We start from the raw sequence: 14,893 nt of genomic DNA on the forward strand, positions 1-14,893 counted from the left end.
AGTACGAAAATATACTTATTTCATGATTATTAAACACATAATTAACCAAATTTATATGTCTCAATGGGGTTTCATATTACAGTTTTGGGTGCTTATCACAAAGCAAAGTAAAGCACATGCGCGCCTTCTTCTTCTCCAACTTCCAGTAACTTTAGGGCGTGCGCCCCTTGGTTTTGGCTATAGTCAAGCGCGTGCGCGCCCTCTTCTCTAAACTAAAAAACGTGAAGGCAACATGGTCGGACACCAGAGCAAAGCTCGACGGTTCCATAACCTAACATTGAAATCTAGCAAAAGCTTAATTAAGCACAATTACATCAATAAATCAGCAGAACATCCGAATAATTATTAGAGGCCGCGTTCTAAATAAACATGAATGGGTATAAGTGAATCATGTACTAAATTATTTTTCAAATAATTTATATGTGTTCTAACAGTATTTCCAATGCTTTCCCCAACAAGTCAAGAGCGTTCTTATGTCTTGCAACAGTTCCCATGCATTGCCAAACCAGTTAAAGATGCTCTCCAATGATTACTCTGCAAAACTCAAAGTAATTGTCGAAGGCCCTATATATATACCTAAAAATGTAAAATTGTAAGTTCCACCACATGAAATACAAGTGGTGGAAATGTCAGAGATCCAAACTAGCATGAAACAATACCTTACCTACTGCTCTGCCTCTCTTTCAAAACATTCATCAGGACCACTTGAAGAGTCATGACTATTGCCATTTATAATATCCATCACCTGGTTATTTGATGCTTGCCCATGTGTTCTACTTGGCTTGGTATTGAGATCAATCATTTTGGTGTCTAATTTTGAGTGTTTCTCATTTTTTGCATGTAGTACTGGAACAGGGGATGCCCTATTGTTTTGTAGGTTTTCCTTCATTGTTTATTTCGGTGGTTGGTTTTGCTCTTTTTTCACCTCACTTGGAATAATGGGCTACATGGCTAGGTCCCCAACAGGGCCAGTTTTATCCCCCGGAAACTGAATCCTCTGCCTCGGTCAGAGATACCTTCCATGGGTCCTTTTACCCCCCAACATGTATAGTCATATCACATTGCAAGCAAAGAGAACTTCCATCTACCTCACAATAAAAGAAAGCAGGTGCATTTTCACATATATCACAGCGAGGAACCTCATTTGGATCAGCGAGACCTACGCGTACATGCTTGCTAGCTAACTTGTTACACAAGTGCACTTTCTCATCACATGAGAGACAAAGAGCAGCCTCATCAACAGCACAGAAATAGAAGCAACAGCACTCTCACAAACATAGTTTTCTCTTCTCACCACAATCTCTTTAAACAATAACAACATGTACGGCTGTATGCATAGTTTTCTCTTCTCACCACAATCTCTTTAAACAATATAGACACTAATAAAGGAAATTTGCTCTTTCAGCAGTAGCACTCTCACAAACACTAACAACATGTACTAAATTATTGAATCGTTGCGTAGAAGAAAAAGTCTAAGAAAATCTAATACGACATTGAAACAAATTATCTAAGAGTGTGGGACGACTTCTTCAGATTGTGGTGGGCAATTCATTGTTCATAATGATTGCTCCTACATGAAAGGAAGAACTGATGTTAGCATATTTAAGTTTGTAAAGAAGAGCATCGCGTAAAACATGATACATAGATTGCAAAAAAAAGGCACTTACCGGTTTGGGTCATTCAAATCTAGAAAAAAAATTCCATGACCTTGATGCGAAATTTCGTTATGCTTAAAAGTTGTTCCCTATGAAATACAAGTAGTTTACGATAACCATTTCACCAAAAGTAGTTTATAGAATTAAAGGTTCAAAGCATACCAGTCCATAATGGGGGTTTTGAGAAAGAATACTAGTTCTTTGGTGATATGCATTACTATTCACAACGTAATACTGGTTATCAACAGACCTTCCAAGTTGTCCAAGCATTAGAGACCCTTGTTCATTCGAGCATTACTAATTTTATTTTGTGCAAACATATTGCAAATATTTGATAATGAAAGAAACAAAAAATAAAAACCTGATTGAATTGGTGGAGTTGATTGCTAGGTGCAACAACTGAGAATGGGCATTGCAAATCATTGTCACCCAAAGTTGTAAAACTATGCCCATCCATAGTTGAATATGTTTGCTTGTCTCTCAGGTGGGAAGTCTGAGAAGTTCATCAAAGTAGCAAAGTTAAACGCATCACAACTATTGTTAACATCATATAATGTCAGTCTAATAATATTACCTCACTCAAAGAACTAAACTCAAAATTTGTTAAGTTGGATGGACGATATTGATGACTGCCATAACAAACAAATAATATTGATTAGAAAGAACCAATAGTGTAACCAATTAAAGATATGATAGATCAATACCGCCTCCCTTGTTCATCAAGTTTCTGACATTTAATTGGTTGCTCTAAAGTCTCCAGTTGATCATCAATTCTTATAGGAGAGTCTTGCAGACCTTGTCCTACACAAACTACACACTCAAAAATTTCATAATATGTATTATCTTACAACATGAACCAAGTAATAGGACTGCAAGTATTTATTCAGTAAAAAATATAGTTACTTACCACCAATCTCGTGCTCTATTGGTCCATTATGAGGTAGAGCCCTTGTACTGCTACTTGTTGCAACCAAGGTTTTTTATATATATTAGCCAGTATAAAATATTTAATGGTTCCATCAACGTGAAAAAGTAGTGACTAGCAAATACCTAGAAAACACCTTAGATCATTTTGATATCTTCAAGTTATAACTTAGCCTTTTTGATGTCTTTGAGTTAGGACTTCTCTTCTTCTTGGGAGGCTTGTCCATACATGACGTGATTAGCTTTTTTCTCCCTTTATGCTTAGCAACAAGTGGATTGAGTAAAGGCTTCTGGTTGTGCGAACGAATCTCTGTATATTCTTGGATTTTAGTAGCTTTTACTTCTTCGACAGAATCCTTATTTGATCCAATTGACATTTGTTTATATGCAGCTTCCACTTCTTTTCTTGCGTTCTGCAAAATCTGAATTGCTACCAAATACATTTCTTTTGATGTTGAACCTTTTGCTACAATATTAATTGCCTCTTGACAAAGTTTGCTATACCTAACAGTGACGGTTTCATGACAATCAGCTTGCATCTCTTCACCATGAGCATCAATTACAGACCCCAACTTAGCGTCTCTTGTCCACCTTTTAATAATGTAATGTGTTAGAAGCTTACGAACATCTTCAACTAAGAAAATCTTCAACACGTGCCTACACAAATAGGCTGCAAACTCAAACAACTGACAGCTACACTTTACAGTTATGTTAGAAGAATCAAATGTGACTATACGAACACTGACCGTTCATAGTCTTCTCTCCATACATTGTAAACAACCTTTGAGCCATTCCCTTCAATTTTTTTGTGACGGTAGGAAATACTTTGAACAAACTGATCTTGAAACATTTTAAAGACTGACCTTGTGTAAAACTCAACTGCGTCCTTTTCAATACCAATTGAAAACTTTAAAATTGGTTTCGTATAGTTTGTTGTGTAGTCTTCATCATTTTCTTTCTCTCGTCTGTCTACTACAGCTTGTTCATATTGTTTCACAAACTTGTATAAAGACATTGTTCCTTCAACATAGTCTTTGAAATATGCATTTATGCTTTCACTTCTCTGCGTTGTGTACTTAGATCCACAAAAAATATAACGCGCATAAACTGATGCCCACTTTTCTCGTTTTCCATACAAATTATCTAGCCATTTGTTCTCCCTCAATTCGTAACTCTCAAGCAGTAACTTCCAATTAGATTCAAACTCTTCCACAATCTCATTTCCATACAAACAATTATTAAAATCACGAGTAAAAGTAATATTTCCCGTAACCGAATGAGGCAAATGCTTAGGAGCATTTCGTGTTATGTGCCACAAGCAGTACCTATGGCGAGTACCCGGCAAAACATATTCTATAGCTCCTCCAATAGCTTACTCTTGATCCGTGATAATTACTTTTGGTTGCTTACCACCCATTGCCCTCATCCATGTTTTCATTACCCAGATAAAAGACTCTTCTGTTTCTAAATAAAGAAGTGCGCCACCAAATAATACAGTCTGAAAATGATGATTGATACCGACAATGGGGACAAATGGCATACTTTATTTATTTGTCCCATACGTAGGATCAAAGCAAACCACGTCACCAAAATGGTGGTAGTCAATCCTAGATCTAGCATCAACCCAGAAAAAGTTAGTCATACGACCCTCTGAATCAGCCTGCATTGTATAGAAAAAGGAGGGATTCTCTGATTGTTGACGCTCAAAGTAGTCAAGTAGAGTAGCGGCATCTCCATTTTAAAGCTCTTTTTGACGTTTTGAGCTTAAAAAAATTCAACGCATCTCTCCTATTGAAACCGACATTACGACTCCCACCAGCTTCCTGAGACATGAACTTCATCAAGAGTTTTGCTTTGACACCAGTGGCACTCATATTCTGAACTACTTGTTGCTGCCCACCAGTCATTTTCTTATGACATCGAAGATTGTGTTTTTTGCTTGGAGTCACTAGATTATGATTATGCTCCTTAACTACTTGTGTGACAACCCATTTCTTATGTCTTTTCCTTATTGACATCATCGCTTTGCATCCTGTTCTTGCATCTGCGCGAACCTTCGTTCTTTCTCCCAAATCTCTTTGAGTATTACGTAATCCTTCAAGAGAGCAGCAAAAAGTTCGTCCAATTAACTCATTCGAACGAGACCTAGATTTACATGTTGATGATCTCCGGATGCTAAATCCCTCATTTTTCGCATATTGATTGTAAAAATCATATGCTTCTTCTTTAGATTCGAACTCCATAGTAATGTAAGGATGATACTCATTCACCATCTCATCGTCTTCGGCATACCTACTTGTGATGTCTACTACATCTACATCTTCTTCTTTCATTCCTTCATCTAAAATGTTCATCTCATCAATTTCTATATAATTCGTGGGTTTTTCTTCCTTAAAAAGACAATCAACAAATGGTTCGGTTAGGATTTCTTCGTCCATATGAAAGAAAAATTGGAGAATAGAGGTAAGAAAATAGGAGGGAAGAAGCTAGATGAGTTTTTCGTGGGCTCTCTTTTGGATTTTGGATTTGTGTCGATTGGTTTAGATCTTGTTACCAAAATAAAAGATTTTGACAGCTAACGTAATAGAAAACGGTGTTAAACTATTAAGAGTCTCGTTATCTAATCTTAATCTCAAAATTAATCTAATGGGATTAGTTGCGCCCACACAAGTTGACTTGTGCGGTTACCCTCACTGAATCCGGACTCAAAATTATATTACCCATGGCCCCGGGTATGGAGGTGCTAAGTGGGTGTTGGGGTGGGTGGTCGGCTGCGTATGGGGCCGACTCTTTAAATCCGAGTTTAATTTTTTTTGAAGGCTTTATTTGAGCCTCCCAAGCAAGTAGGAAAATGATACTGTTAGGGGTGTGCACAGGTTAATTCTGATTGGATTAGGGACTAAATCGACGCTTTTATGGGTTTATATTTTTTTGAAATTAAACCGAACCAATTGTGTTATACTAACCGAACTAAATCGAATTAAGTTCTAGTTGAACTGATATTCAAACCGAATAAATTGGGTTACGGTTTAATTAATATTAATTGACCCGAACCAACCGGTTTTATATATTTTTAAATTAAATCAATATGTATATTTCAAATTTTTAATATATATTATATATAATGGGTCGGGTTTGAAACTAAACCGATGACCAAACTGATATATCGGTTTTCACATATATTTAACCTGTTCGGTTCGGCCAGTTTTATGTACACCCGTAGATACTATGACACGACACGTCACTCTGTCAGAGAAAAGTGGTAGTTAAAAAGTCAAGCTGGATTTAGTAAAACTGTTAAAGCACGTGTGAGGCCGCAGAGTTCTGTTGGTGAAAAGGTTGTTGAAAATAGAAAGAAGTCAGGAGGCACTGGCCCTGCCTAGAGCAAAACAATAATCGCCGTCGGAATGGAGATTTAGGAATTTGATTCCAAATATATATACAGGTATTCTTCTTTTGTTTCTCTGTCTTACAGTCACCGGCCATAATTCATTCCGAATCCGAGTAGAATATTAATCTTAGAAATTTGAATCCAAAATAGAATCGGAAATGGTTTATATCAGCGAGTGGGCAAGGCTATCTTTCTCTCTCTATATATATATATACGTAACGTAAGTTTCATATTTCACTCATCTTTAATTGGTTGGCAGGATTTGACGTATCTGTATTTCATCCGAGAGATGGAGGATGGTTCGTGTCTCGAACTCCCAAAACATGTTTGGGAGATGATGATATTACCCCGACTAGGCCTAAGAGATTATATCCGTTTCGCTGCAGTTTGTCATTCTTGGAGACGCATGGCAGCACAGAACCGGCATTCCCTTCATCGACTTCCGTGGTTGATGATCTCTCGAGATGAGGTCATGCAAACTGGGGCGTTCTTAAGTCTCTCAGAAGGAGAAGTCTATAATCTTAAGCTGACGGCATCAGCAAGTGGGAGTTTTTGTTGCGCTTCATCACAAGGCCACTTGATAATGGCAAATCATAATGGTAACTTTCTTTTTGATCCTTTTTCAGGACGTGAAATTAGCCTTCCACCACAATTTGTGCCACCACGCACCTACAATACAAAACCTTACCAGAAGTTGCCATTCTATTTTTCAAGATCAATTTTGTCACCTACCACTTCTTCCCAATTTATAGTTGCGTCCTTGTGTAGTGATAATGGTCTTGTTGAAATCTGTAGACCGAACGACAAAGAATGGTTAGTTTATGGTACTGAAAATTGCCCTTATTTAATGTCAATGTCAGAGGGAGAGGACGAAGAAGAGGAAGAAGAAGAGGAGGAGGAACCTTTAGATTTTTTTTCATGGTCATACAATGACATTATGTTCTATAAGGGGATGTTGTATGCTTTAAGCAAAAGGAAATCACTAGTATGCTTTAATTTGGAGGATCAAAAACCACCAGTTGGCCATCAAATGGAGAACATGATGGACATGGATAACCTCATATCCACTAGGTGTATGCGACCTAAGCATTATTTAGTGGAATCATGTGGTGAGCTTTTGATGGTCTATAGAAATCGTGATACCATCTATAGCTCCGATGGCATTAAGTATGTCACCAAAAGTTTTTTAGTATTTAAACTTGACAAATCTGGTGATGCTCTCCATTGGCTTCAAGTGGATAGCTTGGGTGATCAAATGTTGTTCTTGGGAGGAAACTCTTCCATGTCTATCTCTGCTAAAGGCATCCATGGATTTAAAGGTAACTGCATCTATTTCAGTGATGATGCTCATATGTTCTTTCGGTTTGGACCCATACATCCCTGTCATATATGCTCGGATAATGGTGTTTTCTATTTAGACGATGGACGCATAGACTCATTGTCTCCACATGATATTTCTCATTTTGATAATTATCCTCCTGTTTGGATTTCACCAAATGTAGTACTTGGTAATTAAGTAACATAATCAGGATAATAGCGCAGTTGGCCTGAAGCTTGACGAAAACCGAAGGAATCGTAAGTTCAAGTCTCCAGACTTGCAATTCTACTGAAAGTGACTTATAAAGAGGCTGGAGTGATAGCCTACTCCTTGGCTTACCTTGAGAAATGCCTGGTGGGCGGGCTGGACTCCATGGTGACTAGGTACACTCGAAGAGCGGTGAACACCACGTTAACAAAAAAAAAAGTTTACCAACGGTTAGTTCGTACGACCATGCAAGTCATGGTGTATGTTAAATGACAACACGCACTTGACCTTGTAGCTCAACTGGTTGCGAGTTTGAAACTTACTGGTGTTGTTGGTGGTGATAGTTTTTGTGAACAGTGACTGGCTGTTTAGGTGGACCATGATGGGGTTGCTTAGGTGGAGGTGATGAGACGACTCAAGTGGCAACGTGTTCAAGTTTCTTTTTGTAACTAGTCATTTGGCCCGGCCTATGGCCGGACTTGCTACATAGATAGCTAATGACTCAAAAATCTAAAGTCAACTTGAATAAATAATATATGTATATTGATAGCTAATGATTCATTGCTTATAATTTATATATATTTTATTTGATGGGTTTATGTTTTTCTAATTTTTTTTAAGTATTATTGTCCTAAATAACAATTCTTATCATCCTCACCTAGGTTATTATTGTCCTAAATAACAATTTACTATCAAAATATAATGCAACAATCAAGGAATAGAACACTCAAAATATACCATATGTTTAAGCGATAATCGAATCATATTCATTGCATACAATGATCTTTCTATCTGCAAACCATATGCTTGAAGGAATGAAATAAGTCGATTTCTGTACTAACACACTACCCAGAAACACTTAAATATATAATAATGGCTTGGAAAAAAACAAAGTAAATCTAAAATAAAGCAATCGATAAGAAGACATATATACAGAAAGTCGAAGCTTAAAGTATATAAGTGCTAAAATATTATAACTTAAGTATCCATGATAACAATCTCCTGAAAAATTGTTCCAAATTTGGGTGTAATATTACCGACGCTCTTCAGTAGGCCAATAACGTCTACAATTGTTTTCACATAAATGTCAGGAGTAACCTAATCAACAAATAGCCAAGTTAACAAAGGAAAGTGGTTATTGAAATAAAATATTACCTATTAGGTGAGTTTTGTTTTCAACTTGACTTGAAATAGTGTCGAACTGAGAGAAAACGAATTTGTGCCTTGCAATGTCAATACCTTCTTCATTCATTGGCGTGACTAATGTGCCAGTTTTGAAAAAGATCTTGTGATCATTCTCAATTGGCCTATAACTTTTCGCAAACCACACGTCGAATTTCTCTAATGTGTAGATAGTGCCTTCCTTCAACACATTTCCTTTAAGTATATCTCCAAAATCCTTAAAGTTCAATAATACATGAGCCTTAGTTAACCATTAATTCAATTGTTTGCCATTAATTTATATAAAATGGGTATTGACTATTGATATAATTTTTTTAATTATTGGTAATGTTTGATAATAAAAGTTTATGAATTAGTATGTATCAAAAATCTTTCAAAATATATTGAAACTCAGTAGCAACGCCAATAATTGATGAGGCTAAAAGGCTCTATTTTTGTATTAATGGGCCTTAGAGCGTATTATTATTAAGAAGTCCAATTTTTTATGGGTTTCATGATGAAGGTTGGCTTAATTGTTAAGGCTTAATTTTTAAGCCCATTAGTATACTTAACACGTGGAGTCACATTCACCATTTGTATCTCTAATTTCCACACGTGTATTCTCACTCTGATTTTTTTAAGAAAGCAAATGGTTAATCTCTCTCTAGTCTCTTGAGTATCTATTTTCAGTTTACTTTAGCAAAAAAAGTAACTTCAGGTGCTCTCAAAAGTACTTCTCTTTTTCGCAAAATCCCTTGAACTCGCTATCGTTATTTATAGTTTTGTAATTTGCTATATTCATTCTTATTGGAATTGAGTCAGTGTGCTTCTGGTTCCTTCCCTTAAACGTTTAATTATCAGATTTGTTGAATTGTAATACTTTGAGAAACAATTAAAACATTTTTATGGAACCTACATTTAAATCATATCATATTCTTAGTGTTTTTGATATATTGATTGTTTTTAAGTATTAGAGATATCTTTACATTTGAAGAATGGTTTGTTTGATGGTCTTGTTGTCAAATTTTAGTAAAGTTTTTTTCGTGACTTGTGAGATACATTGCCCTTAATCCGTTATAAAGACCTACAAAGAAACACGATAAAACCTCACTGAAGTTGCCAAAATACACAATAAAAAGATTTAGATAAGCTGTATTCATTTCTTGAGTCTATGTGCATGGGTATCCTAGTGAACAAATATTAGAAATTCAAACATAAACAGCACTTGGCACTAGGAGAGGGTCTCCTGACAATTTCCACTGAAAAGTTTTCAAAATATCTCCGAAACAAAGATAGGAAAAGCAGAGAAAGCTTTAAAGCCCACCACTATTGCATATCAGCCTTTTAGTTTGGTTTTATTCTTTTTCTGATCATCAGCATTTGTCATACATACAACATTTATCATACAAACTCATGGGTGTATGATGCATACAGTACTTCCTTATCTCTGCATTTCTTGACTTCTCTCTCTCTTATCTATAGAGATCTAACAGACCCAAAAGGAGAAAATTTCTTAAGAACAAAAAGAAGATTGGGAGAGAAGAAATAGGTACATCATACTTCTCTCTATCTATCGTTCTAGTGTTAGTGATTACAGTTTCAATGCTGTTCATAAAGGGAGATTCAAGAACTCATTGGGGGAGATATAGAAGTCTTAAAACAGTTGAAAAAGAGATTTGATCCTTCTTCAGTGACTCTTGGATCTTGTGTGAGCTCATGGGACTTCAAACTGGATCCATGTGACCACATCTATAGTGAACAATTCACTTGTGGATTCAGATGTGACATTGTTGTGTCTGAGAAAAGCGGAGTCACATAAATCATTCTAGACCGAGCTGGCTACATTGGTTCACTCTCTTCAGTATTTTGGAACTTACCTTATCTTGAAACTGTTGATCTTTCTGAGAACAAAAAAAAAGAGAATAGATTTGGTGAAAACATACCGATAAATTTCATCAGATCAAGTAATCCCAAGAAGAGGAGTGCACGATGCAATGAACTTCATTAGCCAATGTGAACATTCCAGATATTCAATATCCATCTACACCAATACAAAATATTAGAGAAATTTGTTAATTAACACCAACAAAACAATGGGTTAAACTGTTAAAGGAGGTAGTAAAATCATCATTTGTCATCGACTTGGTTTGAAAGCAAATAACATATTACTGAAAAAAATAGAGAAGCAATTATACCCTGAAATCAGAATTGAACTTTCCTAACAACCACTCAATGCAAGGTAAATAAATTATGTTTTGTCGAGTCCAACGCCCCAAAACTGAAACAATTATATACCTAAAGTATGTGACTTTTCTTAAAATTTTTGACAGAGTCTTCTCTGTATTTTCGACATTTCATAAATATAAAACCTGTCACCTAAAAATTTAAAACAATATACTTCTCATTGATTAACCCAACTACTTAACCATCTCGATGAATGCCAGAGCAGTTAAATAACTGGTTAAAAAAATGAGATCACTGCAACATTAGGACTTAGTACAGCAAAGAACTTGAATGTCTCGATTGATAATAACCTCGATCTTGCATAAAGCGATGAATTACATCACCATCCTTATTCAAACCACCATATTGAATTGGTACTTGCTCAGGAGAAATATATCTATCTATAAACACCCAAATAGATGGGTATCATTCAAAAGATTCATATAGATGACCGGGTTCTGAACCAGCTCCCTAAGTTCAGTCATAACCATCATTGGGTAATTGATTCAAGATTTTAAAATTCTTGATTAAATCATAGAGCATCTTGATATTAGGCATGCTCTTGCACCTCAAGCAACTCTTTTCCATTCAAATTTGAAAATAGCCAATTAGAATTAGTAAGATGTACAACTAACCAAATTACACTATGACCAATCAAATAAATCCACTCATAAAAAAAGGCGAGCTATTTAAATTAATCTCGCACCTTAGAGTTCGAAGTAAAGGAGATTGAAGTCTTACAGAGTTCAAAGATAACTTACAGGTATAGGAGATTGAAGTTCAATGAGGCTGCTTTGGAGAACACCAATGCTAACTGATAGAAACACTGATTCTCCATCTTAACTGTGAATCTATTTCCTAAACATTGAACTTCCTTAACAACCTGCATATAGTAATACCACCCATTTTATATTTAAGCACAAATAATGGGTCATAAACTTAGAAAAGAATTACATGTAAAGGAGATTGAAATTCAATGAGGTTAATAATTTTTTTGGTGGTGAAATGTTGTATTATTCAAATTACCCATTTTTTTTGGTGGCAGTCCTAACTAATAGTTTACAAGATTGCCCAAGTTGCAAGTTTACACTCAAGCTGCACCATTCAACCAAACTCCATTTGAAATTTTCTTTAAGGCATATCATTGACCCACACCAAGTAATGAAGAACAAAAGCATTCATAAGCAAGACAACTCAATTGAGATTTAACATTCGAAAAAATCATTACATTTATTCATTTGTTATGGAATCACTATAGCCATTAACAGTAATAAAGAATGGACTGAAATTTTTCAATTTTGAATTTTACCTTGGTGCCAAGTATCACCTTGCAGGTCTAAAGTGGGAGAAGAGGAAATATAAAAGCAAAGAATAAGTAACCTGTTTTTTGCTTTAAAAGGTCCTAATAAGATTAATCGATAAAGATGATCCAAAATTGGAAGGAGTGTAGCCTTCACTTGATGACAATAAATTTTGGCTTAGCTTGATGTTTTATAAATGTTCAAAAAATCAATATATTAAGTGGTGTATATTCACGAATAGAAATAAGGCAAATCAATAATAGAATTGTTGTTTCATAGTAGAATACATTGACCAATCCAATAAATATTATCGAAATTAATTTTTTTTTTATGCAGCTTGAAACAAAAAAGAAAATAAATCCTCATTCAAAAACAACTCCAAATAATGTAAAATATTCAAAAACAAATGAAATGATATACTTGAAGGAGTTTAAGACTACCGTCTTTGATGATAACAATGACGGAAGTTGAAGAAGCATCTAGACCATTCTTGATGAATTCTTTGAATCACTTGTAAAGAATACAATGCTTTTTAGACATCAATAAAAGTTTATACAGTGATACTAATTAATGAAAAAGAAAAACTAACCCAACAGAGCCACCACCATATCCAACTAAGCACCGGTGCTTGCAGTGAAGACGGTTGACATCATTGAGCATCGACTTCATTACTTGTGTTGCCAGTCCACTTGGGTATTCTTGCTGACAAAATCAAAATTTAATGAGAAATTAAAAATTAGAATTTCCTTTGTTGACAAACATAAAGAAGAAGTTACCTTTGTTGACAAAAAAATGGTGATAGAAAAAGCAGCACTATAGGATGTATGAAATCTAACATTTTAAAAAAATTCAAACTTCTTGTTTATTTAAAAATTCATTTTATTCAGGTGTCTTAATATCTCATATCCACTGAAAATCAAGATAATATTATTGTCTGAATTTTCAGTGAAATGAAGCATCTACTCTTGAAGTAATATGATGGATGTGCATGTCTAATGTACCATAGAAAATTTGAGATGTAATGGTGTTCCTAGCATGGACATTCCACTCCATATTCTTATGTTAGTGAAGTGCTACCAACCCACCTCTCAACATGCCCCCTACCAAAGCCTTTTTATTAATTATTGGAAATACACCGTAATTTTGTCGCACACTATGCTAGCCCAATGAAGCTCTACATCCAATTGGTGCCTCTTACATGATACTATTGAAATAATAACCTTTTGAACTACATATCTTAATAATACCAGTGAGTGAATGAATGATAGATTAATATCTTGTTTACTCAAATTATAGGAAAACCCGCTATACAACCCTCTCGATTGTCATTAAGGTGTATATCGATATGTCTTAACCGAATTATCAATCTAAGTGACTGAATTCACATAGTGCATTTTTTGAAGCACCCAATTAACAAATATATAAAATAGATTGGGAATTGTGAATGAAGAAAGGGCTATTGCACGTTATGGCATTGTTTTAATTGAAGAAATCGGTAATGGATAGCAATTGAAGAACTCAACTATTGATTATAAGTCAATAGCAAACAATGACTTGACACAGACTTCTTGGGATGGCCTTGGAGTAGGATCAAGCTTATACTGGACAAATTTAAGTTCATCAAACGGGTCATCCTTTTAGAAGAATGTCATAGTTCCAAAACATTTGGTTTGTGTGAAAGAGTGATATATAAAACGGGTACATATTAAAGACTAAGAAGGCGACAATTAAGAATTCAAAGACTTTTTCTATGAAAAACATTAGTGGCGCAACCCCATTGCATGAAACTTATCTCTTAAGATTAGCAGAGAATCAAGCCGATAACCAAGGTATGGCCGAAAATTTAGGGGGGGGAGGGCAAGAGGAAGGGCTTAAAACGTGTTGGATTATTCATCTTGAACAATTATATTTTTTTAGGGTTTTTTTTATGGATAAAACCATTGAGTTAGAGCAACACCAAAGCAAAGATTGCTTAGGTAGCCATTGATCACAGACATGCATAGTCTGAATAGAGATCAATGTCGATACTTGGTAACTAAAAATATAAACAAATATAAAAACCAACTGATGATCTAATATTGATAATTAAAAACCAAAATACAGTTGTTAAACATTATGTACCTGAACAGTAGTTGATTGAAGGTGAAACGCAACTGATTTCAAGCTTGGGAGATCAATGTCGATACTCAGTAGTCAGTACTATGATGGAAAGGCGACAATCTATTATTTTGTTTTGCTGAAAACCAATTTAAGAATTAAAATAGAGAATTGGGTTTTAGCACCTACTGCACAGGAAAAAAAAATATTAGTAAACTAAGAAGTAAGTGAGAATAGTGAGAAAAAATTGGCAATGCAAGAGTAACTCATTGGTGGTTGCGTTGGAAAGTTTAAAATCCTTGCAAAGCATCCTTGACTAAAAGTACGACTAATAAAATCACTATCCCATTGACTAAAATAGTGGGATACTTTTGGTCCTTCTAACTTGGGTTCAGGAGTTGCCACAACATATGACTCCAAAAACAATGAGCCCAAATAAAAAAAATTATAAACCAAGCCCTCGAAGCTCACCTCATTCGATTGGGCTTTTCACCACAGTTGAATGGTTCCTCTTCGACTACAGATCCTACAGAGTCCAATGTTACCAACATCATCATTACTTCATGGTTCCTATAAAATTTTAGAAGACTCATTTGTTTGCACTGCTTGCAACTTG

The 14,893-nt window shown here is 35.2% G+C and overlaps 1 protein-coding gene and 2 pseudogenes across 2 annotated transcripts; 1 reads left to right on the top strand and 2 right to left on the bottom strand.

The window, feature by feature from the left end:
- Positions 1-664: 664 nt before the first annotated feature.
- Positions 665-2,112, bottom strand: LOC147521084 (B-box zinc finger protein 19 pseudogene; annotated as a pseudogene).
- A 610-nt stretch (positions 2,113-2,722) lies between these two features.
- LOC147521085 (protein FAR1-RELATED SEQUENCE 5 pseudogene) lies at positions 2,723-4,828 on the bottom strand (annotated as a pseudogene).
- Positions 4,829-5,900: 1,072 nt separating this feature from the next.
- LOC147521086 (F-box protein SKIP23-like) lies at positions 5,901-8,082 on the top strand. Of its 2 annotated transcripts, XM_086558593.1 has the most exons (3): positions 5,901-6,024; positions 6,230-6,569; positions 6,831-8,082. In XM_086558593.1, exons 2-3 carry the CDS (start codon positions 6,260-6,262, stop codon positions 7,484-7,486), a joined length of 966 nt encoding a protein of 321 aa, XP_086414719.1. In that variant the 5' UTR covers positions 5,901-6,024; positions 6,230-6,259; the 3' UTR covers positions 7,487-8,082. The 2 variants fall into 2 exon arrangements, with proteins under 2 accessions (XP_086414719.1, XP_086414709.1); XM_086558583.1 differs by having other exon boundaries at positions 6,230-8,082.
- The last annotated feature ends 6,811 nt before the right edge of the window (positions 8,083-14,893 follow it).

This window comes from Coptis chinensis, chromosome 1 (genome assembly GCF_015680905.1).
Source record: "Coptis chinensis isolate HL-2020 chromosome 1, ASM1568090v1, whole genome shotgun sequence".
Taxonomy (NCBI): domain Eukaryota; kingdom Viridiplantae; phylum Streptophyta; class Magnoliopsida; order Ranunculales; family Ranunculaceae; genus Coptis; species Coptis chinensis.

Excerpts from the sequence above, each read along its gene's own strand:
- LOC147521086 (XM_086558583.1), top strand. The coding sequence starts at position 6,260 with ATGGAGGATGGTTCGTGTCTCGAACTCCCAAAACATGTTTGGGAGATG.